Source organism: Plectropomus leopardus, chromosome 5 (genome assembly GCF_008729295.1).
Source record: "Plectropomus leopardus isolate mb chromosome 5, YSFRI_Pleo_2.0, whole genome shotgun sequence".
NCBI lineage: Eukaryota > Metazoa > Chordata > Actinopteri > Perciformes > Serranidae > Plectropomus > Plectropomus leopardus.
In genome coordinates, this window is record NC_056467.1 from 8,870,721 (window position 1) to 8,897,282 (window position 26,562).

At 39.5% G+C, this 26,562-nt stretch overlaps 3 protein-coding genes across 3 annotated transcripts; 2 read left to right on the forward strand and 1 right to left on the reverse strand.

Moving 5' to 3' along the window:
* The first annotated feature begins 591 nt into the window (after positions 1 to 591).
* On the forward strand, positions 592 to 7,090 carry ilvbl (ilvB (bacterial acetolactate synthase)-like). The gene is made up of 14 exons (XM_042487385.1): positions 592 to 969; positions 1,475 to 1,676; positions 1,971 to 2,098; positions 2,228 to 2,478; positions 2,828 to 2,927; positions 3,080 to 3,177; positions 3,406 to 3,542; positions 3,828 to 3,962; positions 4,128 to 4,242; positions 4,433 to 4,602; positions 4,939 to 5,009; positions 5,111 to 5,182; positions 5,428 to 5,533; positions 5,681 to 7,090. The coding sequence occupies exons 1-14, from the start codon at positions 856 to 858 to the stop codon at positions 5,857 to 5,859; spliced, it is 1,878 nt and encodes a 625-aa protein (XP_042343319.1). The 5' UTR covers positions 592 to 855; the 3' UTR covers positions 5,860 to 7,090.
* A 1,786-nt stretch (positions 7,091 to 8,876) lies between these two features.
* fam118b (family with sequence similarity 118 member B) lies at positions 8,877 to 19,435 on the forward strand. The gene is made up of 8 exons (XM_042486770.1): positions 8,877 to 9,404; positions 10,210 to 10,299; positions 10,527 to 10,779; positions 15,093 to 15,320; positions 16,111 to 16,239; positions 16,665 to 16,962; positions 18,225 to 18,290; positions 18,592 to 19,435. Exons 2-8 carry the CDS (start codon positions 10,217 to 10,219, stop codon positions 18,603 to 18,605), a joined length of 1,071 nt encoding a protein of 356 aa, XP_042342704.1. The 5' UTR covers positions 8,877 to 9,404; positions 10,210 to 10,216; the 3' UTR covers positions 18,606 to 19,435.
* Positions 19,436 to 19,538: 103 nt separating this feature from the next.
* srpra (SRP receptor subunit alpha) lies at positions 19,539 to 26,522 on the reverse strand. Its single transcript, XM_042486769.1, has 15 exons — positions 26,432 to 26,522; positions 26,177 to 26,314; positions 25,597 to 25,680; positions 25,318 to 25,481; positions 24,994 to 25,154; positions 24,723 to 24,885; positions 24,117 to 24,267; positions 23,917 to 24,035; positions 23,249 to 23,370; positions 23,066 to 23,152; positions 22,408 to 22,580; positions 21,987 to 22,200; positions 21,680 to 21,843; positions 20,925 to 21,023; positions 19,539 to 20,758 (listed from the first exon to the last, which is right to left on the reverse strand). The coding sequence occupies exons 2-15, from the start codon at positions 26,297 to 26,299 to the stop codon at positions 20,630 to 20,632; spliced, it is 1,953 nt and encodes a 650-aa protein (XP_042342703.1). The 5' UTR covers positions 26,300 to 26,314; positions 26,432 to 26,522; the 3' UTR covers positions 19,539 to 20,629.
* Between the last annotated feature and the right edge of the window lie 40 nt (positions 26,523 to 26,562).

Genomic DNA, 26,562 nt, shown 5'->3' on the forward strand with positions numbered 1-26,562 from the left:
AATACAATGTTACATGTTGATTCTGTTGTCTTAAATTCACCAATGCAACATTATCTCATTTGTCTTGTTTTTTTCATTTCAGTGTGAACTTTGCTCTGGTTAGAAATAGCAATGACTTCCTTATAATACATCCATGGTTTGACCCTATGACAGCGTGACCCGCCCTCGCGAGCTTCTCATTGGACCAAAGGCTTGTCCTTTACAGGAGTGACGCTCTCTTATTCACAAAAGACACCTATCACACGCAGCCATATCAATTCCTCAAGAAACAGAGCCTAGAAACCGGAAAAGAAGACAGCTTTTCCTTCACAATAAAGGGCTAACATTTGTTATGCTGGTAGGCACAGCAAAAATGCAGATTAAATATACGGCAATTAATATTGACACAATCGTCATCTTTCATTGTTATATAGGTATATGAACAACGCATGGATTTTGCAGTGCATATACAGTAAAAATGAACTATAATATGGGCACTTTGTGTTTATGTATTTATTTTGAAGTTCTAATAGGAAGTTCTACATGTGGCGCTACAATTCTAGCTAGCTTAACTTGTAAATATATCTTCTGGTGTTCCTGTGTCGGCACAGCAACTACAGGAACAGCACTCGGTTATTTCAATTTGTCGAAGCGCCGACTTCATGCTCTGAACCACCTTTTGTCACTAACTTAATATTAGCTTATTTCACAGTGAATATACTGGTAAAATACTACTTTCAAAATGCTAGTCTAGTAATTGTGGGAGCAGCTTCACAATACCTAGCCTAGCCGAGCTTAACTGGATCAGTTAAGAGTAGGTTTTGATGTTAAGATAAGTTGAGTTTTTATTGTAAAGGTCTTCTTCTGCATCCGGACATGGATACATTTGGAGCCATTGGTACAGTTCTTGGATGCACTGCGGGCATTGCGGTGGCTGGGGTTGTGTTTGCAGCCTACAAACTTGGCTTACTCTACCGGTTGTTTCACAAGGTAGGCTGTCACAACTCTCCGCTGCAAGTATAAACTAATGGTATTCTGTCATTCTCCACGCGCATTGTTATGTTAAAGTATTGTTGCATATGTAGTGAATACACCTGCATTGCCTGCCTTTTGGAATCCACCTGTTTTCTGTAGGCTCTCACAGGTGAAAGGTAAGATGGCCTCTATTCATGTAAACTTTGACCAACCTTGTGGTTTTCTGTCACAAAGGCTATCACAACACCCAGGCTGTTAGTTGGATTGCACAAAGCCCAGAGTCACTTAACCTCTGCAAGCTAGAACAATATGTGGTTGTGAAATATGAAAGATGGAGTGAAGAGATACTGTGACAGATGACCTTTACAGGGGTCATCAACTCCCACTGACAGTTGCTTATCTCTGATAGAGCTTATTTATGCTTTAAAAGTAGTTTCCTCTGTTAAATCTGTAAAATATCAGGTGTTATCTGAGTATTATTTGACTCATATATTTTCTTTTGTCCTCTAACTCACTCCAGACTGAGACCAAGAGCCCACGACATGGTGGCGAGAGTGTGGCAGAGGTGCTCCGCGCCCACGGGGTCAAGTATGTTTTCACCCTTGTCGGTGGACACATCTCACCAATCCTGGTGGCTTGCGAGAAGGTGGGCATCCGTATTGTGGACACCAGACATGAGGCCACTGCTGTCTTCGCTGCTGATGCTGTGGCAAGACTCTCAGGTGCAGATCAATGTTACAAGAATGACCCCCAGTCTTGTTTGAGCTCATATCATGTTACCAGCAGTGAGACAGAATAAAGGAATAGGGTGTGTTGTTGCCTTGTTAAGGTGTGACTTGGTTTTACTGCTGCTGTGGTCGTTTTCACATGTCAAACACAGGTGTAACCAACAGCATTTATAGTGTCTTGATTACATTCAAGTGTGCCAGTGTTTTGGCCCTGGTATTGCAACCGATCTCAGTGTCTTAATTTGTTCTGTTTCTGGTTGATAACTATCTTAATTGTCTTCTCACCAGGCACTGTCGGTGTAGCCGCAGTGACTGCTGGTCCAGGCCTCACTAACACAGTGACAGCAGTGAAGAATGCTCAGATGGCTGAATCTCCATTGCTGCTCATGGGAGGAGCTGCTAGTACACTACTTCAGGTGGAGTCAACTCAAATATATATGCAAATATGATGTGAATGTTCAGGTAGAATAAATGCAGTGTATGTGGAATATTTCATTTCCCAGCCTCAGTGTCTAACCTCTCCATCCACTGTGTTTGTGGGACAGGGCAGAGGAGCGCTGCAAGACATTGATCAGATGTCTCTCTTCAAGCCACTGTGTAAGTTCTGTGCCTCAGTCAGGACTATCAGGGAGATCGTGCCTACTGTCAGGAAAGCCCTGGCCATCGCCCAGTCGGGAACTCCTGGTCCTGTTTTCATTGAGTTCCCCATCGACACGCTCTATCCCTACCATCTTGTGTCCAAAGAGTATGGAGTTAAGAACCCCCCCAAAGGCCTGATGGGAAAAATTGTCACATGGTATGTTATAAGCATGTCTTTTATGCATTGCATATTACTATTTAGTGTAAGTAAAATACCCCCAAAAAAAGAGCGAAAGTCATGCTGTATAAGAGTAGAGGACTGGTTGACTCCAGAGAAATATAAAATGTTACTTGGATCAGAATAAAGTTTGTAGAGTGCTTTATAGGTGACTAAAATTATCAACTTTCTAAGTGATTTTTTCAATGAGAATTGTTTCATAAATAGCCTAACTTGTCAAGTTAACACCTTTAGTGCAAGTGTGACCTGGATATTCTGGATATACTGGATATACTGGATATATGTGTGTGTGTGTGTGTGTGTGTAAAATAGCTTGATTTCTTGTAAGGTACCTCAATAACCACCTCATGAACCTATTTGCTGGAGCCTGGGAGACGAGAGATGTGTCTCCGCTTCCTGTTGACATCGCACAAGCCACAGGCGATCAGGTAAGACTGCTCTTAGAATTAAAGGATTTGTTATGTCTTCCTCTTATAACTATTTTCACCAAATACATTATAGTGAGTCTTGTTCTCTGTGGACAGTATGAAGATGACCACAGTTTTGTCTTACTGTTGTTTTTCCTTTCACTGTAAAACAGGTACAAAAGTGCATTGAGCTGGTGAGTAGAGCCAAGAAACCTGTTATTCTGCTCGGTAGCCAGGCAACACTACCCCCAACTCCAGTCGATGACATCAGGTAAAGGATAATGTCTTATGTCCCCCCCTACTTTGTACTTTCCTATCATGTCTTATTGCTTTTCTGGCACTGTTTACTCTTTGCTCACTGCTGATAACAGAAATGATAGTGCTTAAAAATGTGCTGAAATACGTTAGTTTTCTGGTCAGCGTTCAAACAGCATTAAGGTGTTTTGTAACTTGACTTTGTGATGCTAATCCAATCAAAAATGTTTTTATGCTTTTATAGGAAGGCACTGGAGGACCTGGGCATCCCCTGCTTCCTTGGGGGCATGTCCCGTGGCATGCTGGGTAAAGACAGTCCCATCCACATCAGACAGAATAGGCGAGATGCTCTAAAAGAGGCCGACTTGGTACTCTTAGCAGGTCAGGCACACGGTTACTCTTACAGTTTTGATCTGAAATATTAATATAGGAATAACATGGCTTGTAGTTAATTCAGTAATTTGGTAATATTTAAACTGTTGAAGGTTTCATGAAATGGCAGTTGTTCCTTGCTCAAATGAACTTGAACTGATTGCTGAAGTTGTTTTTTTTCTTGTTTATTGAAACAGTGAACTGCAGTTTGAACTGCATTAGTAACCAGTATAGCCACAGGCTATCCAGACATATTCCTACAAAAAAGTTGAACATTGTGTCTTGCGTTTGTAGGCACTGTGTGTGATTTTCGGCTGAGCTACGGCAGAGTTCTCAACAGACGCAGTAAGATCATCGCTGTCAACAGAGATAAGACGCAACTGCTGAAAAACTCAGATATGTTCTGGAAACCAACTATAGCAATTCAGGGTATGTTCACAAGCTGATGACACATGGTCATATTAAGATCTCTGGTGATTAGTGGAAAATGAAGAAATAAAGCTTTGTCTCTGGATCCAGTAGAATTCTACAGACATGAGTCAATAAACATCAGTTAAACGATTAGACTCAAAAATATTAACATTGCTCTTTTAGGTGATGCTGGTTCCTTCTTAGTGCGGCTTTCCAAAGGACTGAAGGGCCATCGTTGTCCGGAGGAATGGCCTCAGAGCCTCAAAGCAGGAGATATCACCAAAGAAAATACTAACAGGTGAGCAGAAGTGATGATCCCTGATCCATGTCCAGTGTGTATGTCTGTGTCAGCATGGATTGTGAAAACCAATAACGAGAAATCAAGCACAATTTTATCAATTACTATAATGTTAATGCAAATGCAGCTACAACTCTGTAACTACAAAATCATGTCTCTATCACATGAACTAGAGTATTCTTTATTGCAGGGCTAAAGCGGATGAGAAGACCGACCACCACTTAAATCCCCTGAAAGTCCTCCACTGTGTGGATGAGCTAATGTCAGAGGACAGCATCATTGTTGCTGATGGGGGTGATTTTGTTGGTAGTGCCGCTTACATAATGAGGCCAAGAGGACCTATGCGTTGGCTCGATCCAGGTTAGATCTTGTAGACCAAACAACGATTAGTTTATGAAATGCTGTAAATTAAAACAATGGGTGTTTGGATATGTAAATATGAAAGGAGAGGGCTTGTAATTAAAGCAGTATGCAAGTGAAACAATTATTACAAGCCAATGTATTTCTTTATTTTGTGTAGACTTTTGGCTTTTTTGGTAGCTTATGAAGAGGTTAAGGAAGTGCACGGAAAGAGATGCTGATGTTGTCAAGTTAATTTAAGAAGGCTTAAAATTACAAGATTGACCAACATCATCATTAGTCATGCTTCATCCAAAGTGCTTTCTTTACAGTCATTACTTTTCCGTGTTTCTACAGGAGCCTTTGGGACCCTGGGAGTTGGAGGAGGATTTGCCCTGGGGGCAAAACTGTGCCGACCTGAATCTGAGGTTTAGCATTGATTCAGACATTTCTGAAAGTGCTTTGTCTCATCATCTGATGATCAGTGTTCAGCCTTTATTAAAGAAATGTTACTTTGTGTGCTTTTCAGGTGTGGATAGTGTATGGTGACGGTTCCTTAGGATACAGTGTTGCAGAGTTTGACACATTCACTAGACACAAGGTAAAATCACTAATGACAATGTTCACATTATATGTCTGTAAGCAATGCTGTTGTCTGTCCCATATGTGCACTACTTGAAAACATGTTTTTCAAAAAGGACATGCTAGTATCAGTATCGACATAATAATAAAAATAATATTGGTTTAAGTTATCCCATCTTAACAGGTGCAACCTGAAAGTGAGGAGTTGGCAGTTTTCTGTTTGCATTCTTCTGCTAATCCACATTTTGCCCCTTTTCCCCTCAGACACCAGTTATAGCTGTGGTTGGAAATGACGCATGTTGGAGTCAGATATCCAGAGAGCAAGTTCCCATACTTGGCAGCAATGTGGCATGTGGCCTTGCGTTTACAGGTACATTTTCTGTGTAGAAAGTTGTGTGGCTTGTAGACATATATGTACAGATTATATCCCATGCTGTTAAAAAAATGATTTTTGATTATATTTGTATAATGATGACTGGGCAGTTACTAACCAGCACATTTCTTCTCCTTTTTGCAGATTATCATACAGTGGCAGATGGTTACGGTGGTAAGGGCTACCTTATAGGGCGTGAGGATGAGAACAGGCTAAGCGACATCATCAGACAGGCTCAGAAGGAGACCAACGAGGGCAAGGCCACACTTCTTAACGTCCTGATAGGGAAGACCAACTTTAGAGAGGGCTCTATCTCTGTGTAGAGTCGCTGTGATTTCTCCAAACAGTGCTTTCTCCTTCCTCTACCTATGGCTCTTCATAGACACTAATATCAGGCTCTATAAAGAGTTTTCAGAGAGTAGGAAGATACTGGTGGATACTGTGTAGAGCCCAGCCCTTACCAGACCTATGCTAATCCTTTGTGCCCTTAAAGCCATAAATTACTTTGAAGTACGCTCATCTGCCGTAAGTCGCCATGAACTGTCAACTACAACATCCTCTACTTCCCTTTTCAGACAAGTCAAAAATCATACTAGTAAGACATCTGCAAAGACTAGTATGACTGATATCTTAATATCAAAGGGTGACTGTTTAAACCTGCAGTCTGTGTTATTTACTATAAAGTTCTATATAAGTAAAATTCTAGTTCTTCATCTGCCAGCCTTGAAACAGAAGCTTTTGTTTATGCACTTTCAGGTTTGTGTTTTGCTATTTAAGATATTTGCTGCATTTCAAGAAGGGAAAGAGTAAAAAGTAAGAAAATCTTGCTTTGTGAAGGTATTTTACCTCATCAGGAGCTCGGGGGTTCCATTTTTGACCTTTAAACAGCCCATTATGACTTTCTTGCAAATAAACCAGTGACTTAATATCATTTCTAAGAGACAGCATTGATTTAAGTTATCAAATGCGACCAGTATGCCTTTTCTCCTGTTGACAAACAAATACGGAGACATGAAACTTTACAGCTGTAATATTCTTTAATGGTTTGTGATTTGGGATAAAAATGTGTAAAATGGAAAATATTTTTTTGAATGTTGAAGACTGACAAATGTTATGCCTTTTAATGTTTGATTGTGTCTTCTAATATATTGATATGTGTAGACTGAAAATGTGTCTGCTGATTCAGTTATGTAATTGAATGATATTTAATACTAACTTGTATGCATTGATGTGAGCTATTACATCAAATATGCCTATACACAGTATGTATTGCACTATAATTCTGACTTATATACTCACCAGGTGAACATATGTGGATCATCATATTTCAATATATATTGCTGTTTTATTTGGTTCTTTGAGACGAGTATGACATACTTTTGATCAGAATGTTAATTTGGTTCATTCTCAATTAAATTGAAAAAAGTGAGTAACAAGTGGGCTTTTAAATAATCTAAGCACCAACTGTGATGTAAGCACTGACACAACTCAATGTCTGTACCCATATAATCAAACCTTTATCTTTCATTTTGCAATTAAATAATTTATACTCTACTGTTTACCAGCTTGTTTTAGCACAGCCACACAAATCTTCATTTTTGTTTATACAGTACCAGTAACATACCCATTTTTGCCTGTTTACACTCACACAGTTCATCCTCAAATGTGTTGAAATACTTAAAAGAAAGAGCCAGGGCCCTAAAGAAACCAAAAGCATTGTTTATAATATAACATGGCTTTCTGGAGGCCATGTATGATTATGTGTACCACAGAGGGTTAAACTTGTTGTTTGCCTGTAATAGTCGAGTTTAACTAGAAACTGTGTGTAAAGGAAACTGATTGTGCATTTGGATAAATTGACAGCTGCTTTTGTTGGACTTGGCCATTTAGTTTGAAATATTTCTGACGCATGACTGTCATGTGAGTCTGTGTCATCATTTTGTAATATTTTTTTAAAAAAAACCAATATACGACATAGTTTATACCAGACAAACACAACTTTTTGTTGTTTTGGTTCAGGAGCTATGACTTTTGCCCTATATACTAAAAAAATGCAGTTTTTATTTTAAACAGAAGATGGCAGGCTAGTAGTACTTTTCCTGAATTAGTCTTCACTGACGTGTTCCTGCTCAGCACTCAGTATGTTATGGGAGAGGGGAAAAAAAACATATGTATAAGGGGAACATGTGCCTTCATGTAGGAAAATGTCTATAAGTGACAGCTTCATTAAAACAGTGATTCAAAGTCAAAATATTGTATTTTAATTAGGAAATCTCTTTTTTTAAATACAAGAGTAACCTTTCTGAAAGTTCTGACTGTTTTTACTGGCTATATAGAAGGAAAATAAAGACAGATTAAAGCTGATTTCTGAATATTTCATATTTGATCCAATGGATTTCTGAATGACACTATAGTTTGAAGTGAAAAAGCAGTCTCCAAAAGGCTGCAATCTGCACAATAACTTGATAAAGTAAGTAACTATTTATGTATAAACAGTCTATATACAGTATATTATACTGTAGGTGGTAATAATGATAATAAAGTAATAATAATAATAATAAACAAAAAAGATAATTAAATTTTTACTTTATAATTGCAAGATGCTGTGTTATATGCATCATATTATAATCATTTAATAACTTAAAGGTCTTAAAAGCTTTTTTGTTATCAACATTGACTAAGGTGGTTCTGTATTGTTGAAATTTACTAATAAAGTGCAGGAAAGTTTCATTTAGTTTCTAACCATTTTTTTCTAATAATATGAAGTTTTCACAGAAATAATAAAAACAGGTGTATGATATACAGTCAGTTACTTTCACTCTTATCTCCATTAAAGTATAGCATTGCATCAACAATTTATTTAAACATTTATGTAGGTCGTTGTGTGCTGTTTAGTCTCTTGGCCATTTTGACGTCACACCGTACAGTCTTGCTTTTGCTGCTTTCAAGTGCTCTTTGTAAATCTCCCTTTCCTAGTTTTGAAAATGTAAATCTTTTGTTATTTTGCTGTAAAAAAAATAAAATTGTATTAGCATAGTTCCATGCAGTGGGGGGCTAAAAACTATAATATATACATGAATATGTGGATATAAATGATAGAATATAGTAATACATTATTTATGAACTAAAGCACGTTTACCATCAAAAGGTTAGGGGTTTACCGTCCAGAAACAAGCTTCACATTGGCTTCTCAAGATATTGCTTCAGTTTTATTAATGGACGAGTCTGCTTTGATGTTTTTTTTGTCATGCAATTTCCCATGCAGCACAATCAAGCTAAGTCCAGTTATTCGTACAGCACCTGAAGGCATCATGAGACCGGGTGCACATCACCACAGGCGGTGACTTCGACAGCTCCGTAAAACTTAAACACACACGGTCACAGTGAAGAGTCGCAGCCGGCAAAGTCAGCAGCATTTCTGTTACATAACGGTTTTCCGGGGATATCAGTTTTACCTAAAGAGATTGGTAAACAACGGACACATGCTGTTTTAATTAACGTAACTCTATCCTCATAATGATAAGTAAAACAGATGCAGCTTCGGGCTCCTGACAACTTCGGTGATAGCTAACTTAGCTTAAAGCAAAAACAAACCAAAGTTAGCGTCACGGTAGGTGTTTGTTAAAGTTAGTTGGGTTTTCTTTGTCCGTTATTCTTTTGTGATTCAGTACCAGCTAACTGGCCCGACAACGCTGACATTAACATATCACGTTAACTTAGCATTAACGCCACTTAAAGTAACAAGCTCCGAGGTGTGTAACGTGGTTCACATTGATACAGAGTCGACTTTCGCTGAATTTGAAACAAAAAGATTTGTACTTGAACGGAAGCAAACACTGGACGTTAACTCAACCTTATCTATATCAAGGTAAGTAACCGTGAATATTTACGTTAGCTTTGAAGTAACGTGTACATCGCGTGAACTGTACAGGAAGTGAAATGCCAATTAGTTGTCTTTTTAGGAATCATTGTTGGTGTAATAAGTGGACTGGATTAAAAAAAAACAACTGTAATTTACAGCTGCATATAGTTGCAGTTGGACAGGTGAAGCATTGACTTAAGAAAAAAATAAAAATAAATACCAGCTATAACCAAAATACTGCAGACGTCACCCCGTCTGTCACAGTTTCCAGGAACAATAGCCTCACTGAAGGTTGTGTTTTTGAAATGGCCAGCAGGCAAGGTGTGTTGTGCAGGAGGAAATAAATCAGTTATTTTGCTTGCAAAATGATACAGACAGTGTTAGGAAGGACAAGTAGACTCAATGTTATTCATTTGCAATGGCACTTTGACCTTTTAAGGATATGTAGATTATAATGTATTACTTGATTTCAATATAATAGGACTGTTAAGAGACAAACTCCACAAATGGCAGTCTACCAACATACGTTTTTCACATCCTTATGAAGGGAGAGGGTGAAATCAGGGAAGGGACTTCAATTACATTTATACATTATTTTGCATGTATTTTAAATACCCACAGAAACCCAAAACCTGCAAATGGACTTGAAAGGCATATTGTCTTTAAAAATCTTTAAAATCAAACCATCTATCAAACCAAGAAACTGTGAAATATGGTTATTTAAGTATCCATAATTGTTGTATTGTGTTGAGTGTTGTTATCTTAAGTAGTCATCAGAGTTAGCATGTGGTTGAACGTATCTCTGTTACAGGACCTGAATGGCCTCCGTTGTTGCAGTGAAAACTGAGAAGCGACCTGCAGCTGATTCTCAGGATGCAGACTCAAATGCAAAAAAGCCCAGGTAAGCACAGGTGCTACACAATAAGCCCATGACTCATGCATCAGTTTTGTCTACAGCGCTGATTAAAATTTTGTTTTGAGCTCCTAATTTTTTCCTATGCAAAGGTAGGTTGTAGTTTCACACTGTATGTTATTTTGTTTGAAAATGGTCTGTTAAATGCTGGGTGGAAGGATTTGGGAAGTTCCACCTCACCAACCATCATCACTCAATCTCTAACTGCCCTAAAGGAAACTGCTGCCCAGCCTGAAGACCAAGCGAGCCCCCGAGCTTGTCCTGGTGATTGGCACAGGGGTAAGCTCCGCAGTGGCCCCTCAGGTCCCTGCACTGCGCTCCTGGAAAGGCCTTATCCAGGCCTTGCTTGATGCAGCCAATGACTTTGATCTACTAGAGGAGGAGGAGAGTCGGCGTTTCCAGAAGCACATGCAGGAAGATAAGAATTTGGTGCATGTGGCCCATGACCTCATTCAGAAACTTTCCCCGGTAAGTCTGCCTGAGCCTTTTTCCTTTCCTTGCCTTTCTACACCGCCACCCTGTCGCACATGTACAAACACATGGCAGACACTCTGCCAGCTCACTGTCCTTTATTCAGCCAGGAACGCTTAGTTTCAACTTCTATGGGCGGCGATAAGACATCTTAGCCTTATCTCAGTAAAAGACCTATAGTAAGGCTTGTTTTTGGGCCTGTTCCTAGAATTGAGTTTTGGTCAATACAAACACTTTTTAAGTTGTTGTGTAATTAATCACATGTGTGAAGAGTGGGCTTGTTTTTCAGTTTCTCATTTATTGGCATTTAAAAAAAGTGCTTTCTTCTGGGCACCTTGAAAAAAAACAGCCTTATGAAGGCCTTTAAGCTGAATCACACTAAGTTTTATTTTTTTAACCCTCCCTTGCCCTCTTTAATTAAGGCGTACAGCATGTCTACAGGTTAAGTACAGCAAACAAACTTATATTTTACTGGTTTTCTATATGCAAAAAAAGTCTTTATCCCTTTTTTGTAAACATAATTTTTAAAACATTAACTTCAAACTAGGACTGCTCAATTATGGCAAAAATCACAATCACAATTATTCAGGTCACTATCATCGATGATAAATCGTTACGTTTGTTCACTTAAAATGAGTCTCATTCAGTAACGTGGGGCTGTTTATATTTAAAGACAATTACGACACCAAAAAGCCAAATGTTTTGTCGTATTCGCAGCACCAAGGAGTGACATCACAGCTCAATGCCAACAATCAAGCCCACCAAAACTACCAGGAAAATCCTTGCAACCTGACCTTTTGAACACAACAAGATCTTTACACAGAGTATCACCATCCCTGAAAAGCTTTCAGAGGCTCAGGAAGACTGCAGAGGCAACTTTTTTTTAATGGTTTCATAATAAACCGAATCATTAAAAAGTCAAAGAACCTTACAGCTCTAAACCAGTTGGATTGTTACACATAAATTGCAAAACTATGAAATGTATTATAACTCAGGTCTCATCCTGTGGGACCGGTCTGGTCTGGAGCAGGGCTGGCAGATGGGAGCCTTAATACAGTTTGCCTCCTGTGTTAGTCATGTCTCATCGCACCTTTGACATTGATAAAACGCGCTTTGTTTCAGCCCTCAGCCTGTTGTCACAAAGGGAACAAACAGCGCTTTTATGGCTTTATCTATCGTGTTTATTCCAATCCACAGTCGTGCAGACACCAGCCCACTGCTGTTGGCTACAGACACAGAAGGCTCTAGCATGCTGATTGAAAAAAACAAGCTTAGAATACTGTGAACCAGCAGCACCCCGGCCCATTTTTTTTTTCATTCAGACAGAGTTTAAGAGGACATGGGAGTGTAGTTATTCCATTCACAAAACCCATCTGCAATATTCCCTGCTGTAGTTAAAGCACACATGTTAACACTGCACCTGAGTTGATTTCTTCTGACCCCAAAAATATATTTCTTCAAGTGTGTTAATCATGATTTTTCCCCAAGGCATATCATTTTACACTATATGTCCTAATATCAATATATCTTACGAAAACTGAAGCATATGATGGTGTGAAAGACCTGCCTTCAGTCATCTGTGAGAGTTTAACCCATTTTCGTGGAATTCTGTATTGGATGGATTATGGTGGTCTGCAGGCACACACATTCAGGTAATGAGGGTAATCTGAAGTTAAACTGAAAGAGAATGTTTTGCTGTTAATCTTCTCACACTCTTGACCTTGGCAAAAACAAGGCTAATAACAACTTTGCTTTTTTCTTCAGAATAGAAATATTTACCACAGGGTCAGTGGAGGAAACATTTGTTTATCTGTTGATTGTGATGGTGATAAACAGAGATGATAAAGGTTGTATGTACTTTTGAAGTTTATTTTTTCTAGGTCAACTGTCATTTTACAATCAACCACAACTGTCTGTGGAAAAAGATGAAGCATTATGGTCTATATAGGAATTTTCCAGTAGCAACATACTCACAAAAAGTCTCTGTTTTGGCTGTTTCAGCTATATTTCTATTTTGTGCTAACTGTATGAATGTCCACAGCAGGGCAGGGCAGAGCGAGCACAAACCATTGGATAAAATATATTTATAAAAAATAATCTAATAGTTTAGGATGAATATTAAGAGTTGTTTACTTGCACTTTATTTGGTTATTACATAAGTCCCGAGACAGTCCAAGGACACAGTGATCAGGTTGGGTGCTGTAGACACTAGATGTGGATAATGAGCTTCTTCCTGTGGAAAGGACTCCCGCTGTTTAGCCCATTAGAGCTGTAATCTGTGGGAGTCAGCAGAGCATTTCTCCTTGGTCACTGCATCTCTGCACTACCCTCTGCTATTCTTAGATGCTCAACTCTTCCTGCTTCTCTCTCTATCTTTGTTTTTTTCTTTGTTTGTTTATTTATATATACAGTATATATATATGTGTGTGTGTGTGTGTGTGTGTGTGTGTAGGCTCTGCCAGGTAAAGCTGAGATTTAGACTGTTCAGTCACTGCCCATAATCTCTCAGGAGACTGAGGTGATGCGTGAGATGATACCTACCGGGCTGTGGACAGGATCAGCGAGGGAGATGAAGAGTTTTATACGGAACAAAGTTGCCCATGCGTAGATATTTAAAAAAAACTGGCGTACACATGACCCACCCATGAAGTCTGTCTGAAGAGGTAGTTGGGGTAGTAAGGATATGATGTTGAATTCCTGTGGAGGGCAGCGCCGACAGGAAGTCTTGTTAAAAGCATGTTTAAACAAAATCAAAAAGGCCCAGCCTACATGACTATTTACGAGTTTGTTAGTGTTAAAGTTTGGGCCCATGCTTCTGGTGAAGTGAAGGCTGTATACCTATTGTGTCTGAAAGTAGGAGAGCTGATTGGGTTAAATATCTATGCGTGTTCTACTATTATTATGTTAAAAAAATTTTAAAAAACAAACGTAACATTTAACCTACTGTCTCCTCTGGGTAATGCCACTACAATGTTACTTTAATTTGTCATTTTCTACACTGTCTGTGAAAGCAATTATTTTGGGTTTCCACCCTGCTTCTGAGCTCTGACAAAAACACACACAACTGTTGCTCAACCTGGCCTCAAATGCACACATTTATTTTAAGACACACATGGTCAGGTCACATGGTATGATAAGTAAAACTGTGTACTCAAGAGTTCAATCCCATTAAAAGGCTGCTTGTTGTGGGTTTTTGAAAGTGTTCTTGTTATCAGAGTTGCGGTAATATGACAATAGCTCATGGTATTTATTTTTTTTTACTATGAAATACTTCTCCTTAAACTAATTCACTACTTCTGCTTATGTTTAAAGAATTTAAGCATGCCATTTTCACTGAATGAAGGGATGTCAAACACTGACAGAGTCAGGGATTAAATTACAAGTGGGGCCACTCATACTAAAACTTAGAGTACAGTAAAGTTCAGATAAATAAGGAACATACAAAATTTAACCTTAAAAGGACACTGTATTCTCCTGTTTTTCTCTGCCAGAGATTAATTTACAAATCAGTTTTTAGTTAGTTATTATGTGTCAAGGCACTAAATATGTCTCGCATTGCAGCGACAAAGACGAAGAAGTCATTGTGAACTTTAGAACTTAGATGTGATTCTCTTCAGTTACTGAATATGTACGCCGATGTTTACCTTATATATATTTTCACTGCATCAGTTTTACTTCCTCTTCGTAAACTAGATCACAGTGTTGATGATTGTTTGTTGCATTTCCCATTCCAGCTATTACCATATTGCATTTAGTGCTGTTCAAAGGTGCTTGGCAGTAGGGGGGCACAGTTCATACAGTCCAAAAGAAAAGCAGTTCAAAAACAAAACAAAAAAACATTGAAATTGCCAGAAAGAAAGTGCTTAGAAAAAAATGTAATTCTGCAACATAACTGTAGATATATAATTCTAATAATTATAAAAATAGTTTTCTGGACATTTTTCACTACGTTTGGAGAAAAAATATATATAAATCTTCTAATTTCTTGTAATTTGTAGAACATTTCTTCAGTCTTTGCCTTTACCCCCCATATTTTCGAAGAAATCAAACTAATTTGCTCAGGGTCCAAAGGTTTAAATACTTCTGAAAGCTGAAAGCAACACAATAAAAGTGATGTCAATCCAGGTTTTTCAATGTGTCTAAGTATCTATGATGTTTAAACTTAAAAACCACCAAAACAGCTGTTTAAAAGTCTGCCTGCTGGACAATTTCGTACTTTTATCGCCATAAAGTAACTAAGATTGTTCAGTTCTTCAGTAAAATCCATATCTTTTTTATCTTTCTCATCTTTTTTATTTATATTTTCACAGAGAACGGGAAATGTGAGGTCTACATTCTTCAAGGACTGTCTATACGAGGTGTTTGATGATTTGGAGTGTAAGATGGAGCATGCGGGGAAACACCTACTGCGCTCAGTGCTGCAGCTGATGGAGAGCGGAGCACTGGTGCTCACCACTAACTTTGATAACCTTTTGGAGATCTACGCAGCTCACCAGGGCACCAAGCTCGAGTCTTTGGACCTGACAGATGAGAAGAAGGTAAACATTGCTTAGATTACGTTATGGCACCGATTGATCTTTCCTGCCACAATACATCCAGTCAGCTTTTTCCGATGAGTGCAAAGGTCAGTGAAGAAAGCACTATATATTGGGCCAGGCTCAGATTGTGGGAGTTTTAGAAAGTTAAGCAAAATTGAAAATTCATTTTGCATTTCACAGACTGTTTCCCAATAGCAAACACCCTTTTAACATGGCCCTCTTTTTACTTTGTTCTTTGTGTAACTTACTCACTGCACTGTCACAGTTGGATTTTTTAGCATTACCTTTTAATGAAGTTCCTCACTGGCAGTTTTTTTGAGAAAAATAGATAATGCTTTGACCTGAAAGAGCCTTTTGTCTCTGACAGGTGGAGGAAGGTTAAAGTTCCAGCCATTACTCAGCTGCTGTTGAATTTTATAGATTGAACAATATTTGCTTTTGGTTTAAGACTGGGCTGAAGGAGTGTGTGTTTTCCCAGTAAACAAAGACTTGTTTTTCTTCGGACCAGTTTCTCTGCCAAATCTCAATTGTTCAAACATGTAACTTATGTCCCAGCTCATTTATTTAAAGTTAGTGTGCTTATTTGTTAAATGGAACACAAATTGGCAAAATCTGGTCAGAGTTTTCTGAGAGAGCAGTCGCTTTGCCTCTCAGTCCTGGTATTTATGCCTCGTCTCCATCAGGGCTAATATCCTCTAACTGCTGTTCAGTGATTTTACTCCCAGCCCAGCCAGAACAGGATTGAGTGCAATGGACTGTAAAGTGTGTGCTTATGTGTGTGTGTGTCTAGGTTTTGGAGTGGGCTCAGGAGAAACGGAGGTTAAGTGTTCTGCATATCCATGGTGTTTACACCAACCCCAGTGGTATCGTACTGCACCCTGCAGGCTACCAGAATGTTCTGAGGAACACTGAAGTTATGGTGAGCCCTGAAATTGTTGACTGTTGGTTGTTTCTGATAAAAAATGAATTTAGTCTGAAAGATCTCTTACAAAATGCCTAAAAGGTAAGCTATGAAGAAAAAGTCTACTAAAGAAAGTGAAAGTGAGAGGCTGCACTACTCTTGTTTACTATATTTGCATTTTTTTCGGTGCTGTGTCCACAATTTCCATAGCTTCCTCCTAGCATGCTGCTTATAGTCTGGCACCTGGTCGTCACATGCAAAATAAGATCAAAATAAGAAAACACAAGCACAGGGCCGAGTCTCTCTCTCTCACACTTCTAGTGGGTCAAAAGTGATAATTTAGAGGGATTACTCTGTTCCCTGCACTTTGGTGTATTTGAAATGACAGCTTTTGTGTGCCTGTACCGTAGTTGCACTAACATATTTTATCGCTGATCTCACAGCGTGAGATCCAGAAGCTCTACGAGACCAAATCCTTCGTGTTTCTCGGCTGCGGGCGCACGGTAGACGACACAACCTTCCAGGCTCTGTTCTTGGAGGCAGTTAAACACAAGTCTGACTTGGAACACTTTATGCTCGTGCGGCGAGAGGATGTGGGGGAGTTCAAGAAGCTGCGCGACAACATGCTGGACAAGGGCATCAAGGTCATCTCCTATGGAGACGAGTATGCCGACCTGCCGGAGTACTTTGAGAGGCTGGCCAATGAGATCTGCAACCGCGACGTGTCTACCAACGGCTGGGGTAAGGAGGATTTAAGTCAGTGGCAGTTCATTTTCATGCCTGTTTGGTGAAGGAGAGGTGTTCTGTACAGCTTGTGACTGCACATGTAGTAAGGTCAGTCTGTGTTAAAGGGGCATTATGCAAATTTTACATATTATATCATGTTTGGGAGATCTATACAATCCATAAAAATTAGTTGTATAATGTCATCGGTGACTCTTGAGGTGCTTTTCAAAGGTAAATAACCCTGACAAAATGATACTAGGACCGTTGGAAAATTGAAAATCCAACAATAATTTCTGTTTATACAGTTTCTGTCTGTGATATATGGTGTATTTTTTGGCATTTTTTTAAAGAATAAATAATAATAACTGCAAACTTTTTTCTTTAAAAATGGCCGCTTTTTTTTTTTCAAAGAAAACATGCTTTCTGAATGCCCGGCCCGCAGGTTTGGAAGGCATGTTTTCTCTAAAGAATTGTTGGGAAAATAAACACAAAATACAGCCAGCTCAAGTTATATGCCCCTTCCCTAAGCCAAAATAAAAAAAAAAAACTTAAGTCCTCCAGTACTTAAAAAATATTTGACATGCCTCTCCCTTTTTGTACCTCGCCTTCCCTTCTCACAAATAATAAACAGTGCCTATGTTATATTTAAATATTCTGTTCTAATCCTGTTCTGAATTCTTTCTTTTTTTAAAAATATATTTAAAAAAAGCTATTATATAATCAGGAAAAGGAACCAAATAGTAATATAAATGGTCATTTCAGAGAATGTATGGTCTTTAAAATTTGCCTCAAAGTCATGAAAATTTGTTGGTAAAATTGTGCATGAACCCTGGTACACAAGTAATTAAAAGTATGGATTTCTCTGTCTCTGCTGCTTCGATCTAGACCATGTATTTTTTAATCAGCCTCCCGTGACTCCCTCGACTTATTGAGTGCAATACCAAATAACTGCAGCACCCCTTTAAAGGTTTTTGTACTGGGGTTCTCGATGCGTGGTTGCCTCTGCTATCAAGCATGTTTGAGTCTGGTAGATATTACGTTGTAACAAAGGTTGAACCAGAGCTGAAGCACTGAAACTAGCCAGTAAGCAGTTAACCTGTAAATTTGATTTAGGGAATTCATTGTAGTCCATGGACTTTGTAAAAAAAAAAAAAAACACAAAAAAAGTGGGATTTATGACATTTTGGTCCAACATATCTGTTTAACCTGCTCCTTCTGAAATGAGTTCATCATGTAAGTTGCCTCCATTTCATTTTTTTGTTTGTCTGTATCTCCAGGATCTCCTTCACAAAATGGGGAGGAACAGCAGAACGGCTTCAACACACAGAAAAGCCTCCTTCAAGGTTAGGACTTGAATACTTCTCTTTGACTTCAGGCAGTGGCCACTTGCAAGAGACATTTGCAAAATAATACAATGAAGCACTGTCCGAGACTCTTATTTTCCTACTGCATGCTGGTAGATAGAAAATTCAAGTCTCTTCTCGATTTCCAGTATCAAAAGACCTGCTGGTATTCTTTTACACAAAGATATCATAAAGCTGACTTTGCAGAATTGCATGCATGGCAGCCTATGGCAACATTTCAGTGGATACTCTTTGTTACACAACTGTTCACTTAAGTCCCTTCCTTCTCTTTCTGCCCCAGACCATCATTCTTGACAGGCGCACACAGTCGGGATCAGTATCAGTCATTTTCCTTCACAGCTCCGTCGAGAGATCACTCTGAGTAGTACTCGAGTCTGATTTTACCAATGGATTTAGGAATCCAGGAAAAACTATGGGCCATGGGAGACCTAAAAGCCGTTCAGTGTTTCACATGTTTATGTGATGTTCATGTATTAGTTCTTATTTAAAAGGGAAGGGAGAAGTTTAAAATGACCGTCAACGCCGATACCCAGTGTCACAGTTCCACTGCAGTGTAAATGATACTCGACATTTAGGAAGCTGCAGTAGAAGGAAGTTTTAAATATGCAAAAGATGAAATGGTTTGTTCTCATTTCAACATGACAGAAATTCTATATCTGAGTCCACTGACAGAAGTTGATTGTGTTGCATTGATTCATTGTTTAGATTTGGATTAAAGTGATGCAAACAAATGCATCACCTCTACCTACCTGCCCTGGAAGAGGCACCACATGCTCTTCACTCAAAGCAATCATGTGCTCATATGTAAGGATTGTATCTGTGATGCTCAACCCAGAAACCAGTAAAACCTGATTTGCACACTACTGGATGGGGAATGGCTGGTAAATTTCTCTCAGTGATGGATGGTTACTTGGTTTGCAAACACATTGTTATGATGCTGTCGTCTAAAATTCAGAATGTTATGTTTTCATAGCAGAGAGGCTCCCAGCCAGTAGCAATCACTTTGCCACTCCTGTGCTGAAAATGTTCTTTGTAAGCCTTTTTTTGTATTTTTAATACTTGCATGTGTTTTCTGACATAGTATTTATAAGTACTATTTTCAAAATAAAGCTTTTGGTATCCCATTTGTTCTGTCATGTTTGCATGTCTTAGACAATTGTACTGGAGTGGTCTGCAATGGGGTGAGAAACCACGTGCTCCTGCAACATATGACAGAGCAAGTTCCACTTTACAGGCTGTCATAGCATATAGCAGCTTTATTTAGAAATGTTTACATTCTCATAAATTAGCTCAAATCATCTGTATAACTTTTGATTCTCTCATATTGCACTACCACAAATTAAAGGGGGGTTGAGATATTTAAGACTTAAATTTCCTCTTACAAAGGAAGAGAGGGAAAACAAACAACAAGGCCACACAGAGGGTGTGGTTTGAAAATATAAGAGAACCTTTAAGAACTAAAACAATATACAAAATATCTTTCCACTTTTCATCAACTATAAACTGAGGAATCAAAGTCTTCATGTTGTAATGAACATGTGTTTAACTGTGTGTGTTGAGTAGGCAAGGAGCTCTGGGAGATAACTATCATGATCAATCCAGATTCCCATTTCTGATTTTGGGAGTACATCTACTAATATTCATAAGTGCTGATTTGATGCCCATTTTATGACTGTATGTTGTAAACCAATTCTTTCTGACCTGAACTGCCATGGCACTCTTTATGGATAATCACTCATGTAGTGAAAGTGTTAACTAAGAAGACAGGATACAGATAGGCACTATGGTCACTAAGCTTTCCTCTGGCACAGGTAGCTGCTGAAATGTCACATCCAGCAAGCCTTCGTGACCTGACCTCATTTACACGAAGCGGGGAAAACTGACTGACAAAATGCCAGGTAGGGAGGTTTTTTAAAGTCTTTACTGTATAAACCAGTAAACTGATGACATTTACAGCCTAGGTCCATCTAGTCAGCTAAAATGTCATTTGGATGAGACTTCATTATTTCAAAACTCTGGCTGGATCTGAGGTACTTTTCAATGTAGGCCCGAAAGTTTAGATATGATTCAACATATCCCCCCCACCCCCCGGATGTGTTGCAAAAATGTTGTCTTTCAAAGTGCACACTTGTCCTTTACTGGGAGAATAAAGTCCTGTGCATAACAAGAGTTCTTCATTTTATGCAAAATAGAGCAGGCAGGACAGGAGGATGAGAAAAACGAACGTTAGCAGGGGCTGGAACATCTCATGGCAGCGTGGCAAATAGGTTTTGTTGGCTTCGTTGCGATGATGAATAAACAGCAGAACATGCAGCCACTTAAGCCTTCATCAGGGCACTGACCACGGCGCGGGCGTTGAGGCTGCGCAGGTCGTTGTAGGTCTGCCCTGTGCCCACAAACACAATGGGCTGGCCTGTGATGTAGGTCATAGAGATGGCAGCACCAACCTGTGAAAGGAAGAAACATGACGAATGAGTGCTAACAACTTCCCGTCAGCATTTATTCTTCGTGAATCATAAAACCGTGACAGACAAACCATTAAGTGCACCCAAAGATCATTTAGAAGCCACATCGCATGATTAAAGACTTATATAAATATACAGAAATTAATACCTTGTCGTCAATGGTGTCAAACTTAGTGAGAACGATGCCATCAATGAGGCGAGGCTTGTCAGACATGGAGTGGTCTGCCAGAGCCTGATTGAACTTTACCTAAGGACACCAGAGAGAGAAAGCTGAGTCACTCATAGGAAAATTAAAGACAACGGAGTTAATATGTATGACACCATCTTTCCACCGCACATCTGTCCACTATCATGACAACAACAGATCATTACAGCAACACTGACCTCTGCTGGGGAGTTTTGAATAACATCAATTTCATCCTACAGCATTTTCTTATTTGGTCATTACCATTTTCGATTTAAAATATCATTACTTCCTTTTTTTTTTTAATCTATTCAACATTGGTCTGAAACATTATAAGTAGATTATGCCTAATTTATGGCCAAAATGTGTTTGGTGAGGTCACAGTGGCCTTTGATCACTAAATTCTAATTACATTTTCCAAGAGTCAGAGTGGACATTTGTTTCAAATCTGAGAAATTCCCTCATGGTGTTCTTCAAAACAAGAATGAGACAGAAGAGGTCACAGTGAATTTGCCCATTGAGCTTTGACCACCAAAATCTAATCAGCTCATTGCTGAGTCCAAGTAAATGTTTGGGCCAAATCTGAAGAAACTCCCTCATGGCATTCTTGAGATATTACCTTTACAAGAATGGGACAGACAGATGGACAAAATGGAAACATAATGCCTCAGCATCGCCTGTGTGAAGGCTTAAAAGTGTGAATTCGTGAGTGGTCTTACCAGCTGGTCGACTGCCTCATTGCCAACCAGAGCCTCTCCAACAAACAGTACAAGGTCAGGCATGTTGACCGCAATAAGTTTGGCCAGGGCTGTCATTAGGGGGGCGTTGTCCTGCATACGCCCAGCAGTGTCCACCAGCACCACGTCAAAGGCCTGGTTGCGGGCTGAAAGGAATAAAATAAAGAAGGTGCATGTCTTAATTTACCATATGGGTGTTATTAATCATTAATTGAAATGGCAGGTGGACTCAACAAGAAAGCACAGCTTTATAGTTAATAATTACTCAACAGGAAAGAAAGTGCTTTACCATAGGCAATGGCCTCCATGGCAATTCCAGCAGCATCCTTCCCGTAGCCCTTCTCATAGAGCTGTACTACCGGGCGTCCTCCATGCTGCTCTGGAGGATGCAGAGAGTTTAGGCGGCGCTGATGAGTGCGGAGCTGCTCCACGGCCCCAGCACGAAACGTGTCACAGGCTGCGATCAGCACAGTGAAACCGTTTTCTATCAGCCAGAAAGAGATCTAGAGCAAGACAGAGAGACATTTAGTTCATATAAACAAGCAAAGGACAAAATCTGGACATGTTGAGTTAGTACATATAATGTGTTAACCAAGTGTAGTGTCTGTTACTTTTATCTACTGTTTATGCTGATTATATTAACTATTTTAAACACTCAATAGGATTGTCTAGCATATCTATTTGTTACCGTTTCAAAAATGACAACTCACCTTGGCCAGGTTGGTGGACTTTCCAACCCCATTGACACCACAAAATGTAATGACAAAAGGCCTTCGCTGGCTCTGCGCCTCCATGACATCTCTCAGAATGTCCACTCTGCGCTTCGGCTGCAGGATCTGCACCAGTGACTCCTGCAGGGCCTGCTTTACTGTTGAGGCCACAGCTACACACACACACACACACACACACACACACATACAAGTTGTGTTAGGGTCCATGCATCATGCATTCATACTGCTATTCACTGACTGAATGAATGCATCGCCAAATCTCAAGCAACAAATACCAGGAAACTGGTACTGTGAAAAAGATGTATCATGACTAAACGTGACTATAAAGCATAGTCTTGCCACAACTGTCCCACTTAACTTAAATGTGCGATGTTTACAAGTACACAATTATAGTCGGAGAACATTTTCAATCACATCCTCTGAAAATAAGACCGAGTAAGAGATTTTGTTTTAATCAAGTTATTGTCGTAATCAAACAGACCACGTTGGGAAAAATGCATTACTGTAATCACATTACTTTCCCAGGAAGTTATTAGGGTAGAGAAGATGCCCATTGCATTGTAATTAATGCCTGCCCCAAATAACAACACATTTTAAAAAGCGGGTAAGGATTGTGGGCATGTGAAAGTTTACTTACTGGTGAATGTGCCCATGACTTTGCCCTCCAGTTTTTTGGCTACAGAGTCACAGAGCTGGGAGGCGATGTCGGCTGCTACATTCTTTGCTACAGAATCACAGAGCAAGAAGAATCAATAGCAGACAATGTACATTTAAAATGTATTAAACATAAAGACAGTGAGGGAGAGAGGCGATATCATACCAATGAGGTGGTCCTTCATCTTCTCCAGTACTGACTCCATGTCCTCCCGAGTCAGGCTCTTGGAGCCCACCAGGCCCTTCAGCATCCCAAACATGCCCCCAAAACCGCCGCCCCTTTTGGAACTGCAATCAACAAACAAACTGTTTACAGTGCAAGTTTACGTTTAACGCATAAAGATAAGACAGAACTTTATTGATGCCAAAGAAAATTCTTGTGCCAGAGGATGCTCGAAAATTACAACAGAAGGAAAGAAACAGTGGATTAGTAAATGTAATAGTATAGCTAACACATGTGCTTTATAGACTAATAATAATAATAAATTTTTTTTTAGAATGCACTTTACATTTGAAGCAAATCTTAAAGTGCTATAATGAATGACAAACAATGAAAGTGAGATAAATTAGTAAAATAAGTAGGGTAAAAACGAAAACACAAGTAATACATATTGAAAAAGTGAGTAGGTAAGTAGTAATGATATTTAAAAGTAATAAAAAGTGATATTGCACAACACTTTTTTCGGTGACGACAGGGGTTAGGGGGGTCAGCTTATTAGAAAATCTATATGTGGGGTGGATGATATTGTTGTTGCTGTTTGCAACAAATAAATCAGTGTGTGGGAAAGCATGTATACCTTTGAACAGTAATCCAACAATTTAACAGTTTCTTACCTCGTCTTACTGGTTTCATTGACAACCACTCTCTCCTCTTCTTCCTCCACCTCCTCTTCCTCACTGGACTCATAGTCCACAGACTGCAGGTCTCCCTTCATGGAGCTTAGCTGCACACCCTGAAACACATCCATTATTAATGTGACTTAGATTTCTCTTCGGGGTGTCTAGTCGAGGGGTTGAGGGGTCGGGGTACATACCAGGTCAACTTGCGCTTCTGGGTTCTGTTCGCCACCATTTTGGGAACCGTCTCCATTCCTTTCACTGTAGTCCAGGTCCTTAGTGCTGCTACCACCCATTTCCCAAACACGCCTCAGTTTCTCTTTAGGCTTCTGAGGTTTTGGGGACTTCCTGTGAGTGAGATAAGAGAATTAAGCAATTAGAAAAAAGCAATTAGACATGCTTTACACAGGGAGACGGACAGATCTTAACTATTCTATAAAAGTGGGATCATTTCAATGTATGTTGCTAATATTTTTGATGGCAGTACATATTTATAAGTACTGTGGTTTTGACTCTAATACGGACAAGCAAACCAATAACAATTTATGCAACCTGCATTTATTTTCAACCCATCGGATCATGAATTTGTGCCGTTAAAGTTCAGGAATTCCTGTTAGTAATCTACTTGGGGATCAAAACTTTGTATGTTGTGCAGTGGAATTTTCACAGATACAATTTGCTCTGTACATGCCCACTTTACACTGCTGTTGATGAGTCAGCCAGGTGAATCACAATGCACCTACATGAACACCTTTTATTTAAACCACATCTTGCTTGACATTCATGAATGTTTTTTCTCTTACGTGGCTTTTTCAGTAGGTACCACAGTGCGCTTGCGAAAGAATTCTTCTCTCCTCTTCTGAATGATCTCCTCAGGAGTCAAGGCCTGGTTACCGTTCTCAACAACCTTCTGAACAGAGGCTGTGGCCTTGCCTTGCTCCACTTTGACAGGCTCAGCTGCAGGAGCTGGAAAAGATTGGAATATAAAATCAAGTCGGGATTTAAACTGAAATTATGTAACGCTAGCCATTTAGAATAAGCCATTTATGAGCAACTGTCTCCTGTAGTGCTTACCCTCCTTTTTGGTATTTTTGTTCTTCTTGCCACCCTGTTCCTTGACTTTTTCCCCACCCTTGGTCTCAATCATTGACTTCACAGTTTTTTGGGATTTCTTGGACTCCTGAAATGAGCGCATGGGAGCTGGGCTCCGAGCTTTGCTGCTCTCCTCCGCCTCTCTAGTGGTGGACATTGAATATGTGTCAACATGGGGAGGACAACAAAGAGTTATGTTAAAAGAGACTTTAAAAGTGTGATGTGGGATATACATTATGACAACACTTGCGCAGAAGTTCCTCATTACAAGAGATCACCTCCATTAGTAAAACGCTTTGTCTTTACCTGAGAAGCATGTTGAAGTCATCCACAAATTCAAAGTTGTTTTCAATTAGCTTCAAAGCCCCTGATTGCTCCAGCTCATTTTTATAACGATCCCTAAAATGGAGCTGAACGTCATCTATGAGCTTGTCCACATATGTCAGCGTCAGGATCTTTTGAAAACCCACCTGGACAGAGACAAGGGAAAGAGAAGAGAGAGAAAAACGTCAATATTAGTTACAGATGTGCATAACTCTGTGGTGTTTAACTTTTATTCATTCGGTTTCCAGCTGAAAGACTTACCACAAAAATCAACTCAAACTCATTGTCGAGCTTGTATTTCAGACTCAAGGCCTCGTGAGTATACGAATTGTTTCCACTTCGCTCCTGCAACATCACAAACATCGCGGACATGTCAACAGCAGCTAAACACATGTCGTCGATGCTAGCTATCCCTTTGTGTCTTCCTAACAATGTGAAATAAGTCACTCAAGCACAAACTACACAAAAACAATCAGCATATAAATCATAATACAGTGTTTAAGGCACCTGTTATGTCGCTTGTTTGGAACAATATACATCGTTGACATGTCAACAGCAGCTCAAAACATATGGCGTTGATGCTAGCTAGCCTTGTGAGTCTTCCTAACAGTCTGAAATAAGTCACTGTAGCACAAACTATACAAAAAAATATCACCTTATAAATCATAATACAGCGTTTTACGCTAATAACACCGCTAACGTCACCCGTTTAGTACACTTGACATTACGCAATGCTAACTACCGTTACGTTAGCATGTTAGCATTGGTTGTCCAAGCCATACGGAAAATTAGACAAACACAGACAACTGTCACAGGATTTTGACCCGTCAACATGTCCCACCTGAAGGATTACGGAGCGGATCAGAGCGTTGACAGGCCCGGTGAAGGATTCAGTGACCCCGGCTCCCTGAAAACACCACAACACTATCCCCCCTTTGCTGAAGATGGTGAAGAAATCTATCATCTTGCCTCCACGAATCTGGATTAAAGAAACAAACACGGAAGAAAGTGGGTGAAACAGAAGCCCTGTCATGAATGAATGGGACTGTAAGCCTTTTAAAGTTCTAGTGCTTACGATTCAAACAAAAAATCGTACCAGGTACTAGTCCTATAGGTAATAAATCCCCCACGAGTGCGACCCACCACCACAGCAAAACTGTTTTAGACACGTCAGAAGCTAAACCAGGAAGTGACGCGCTCTTGTTTTCCGGCGATTTTTTCCCTGAG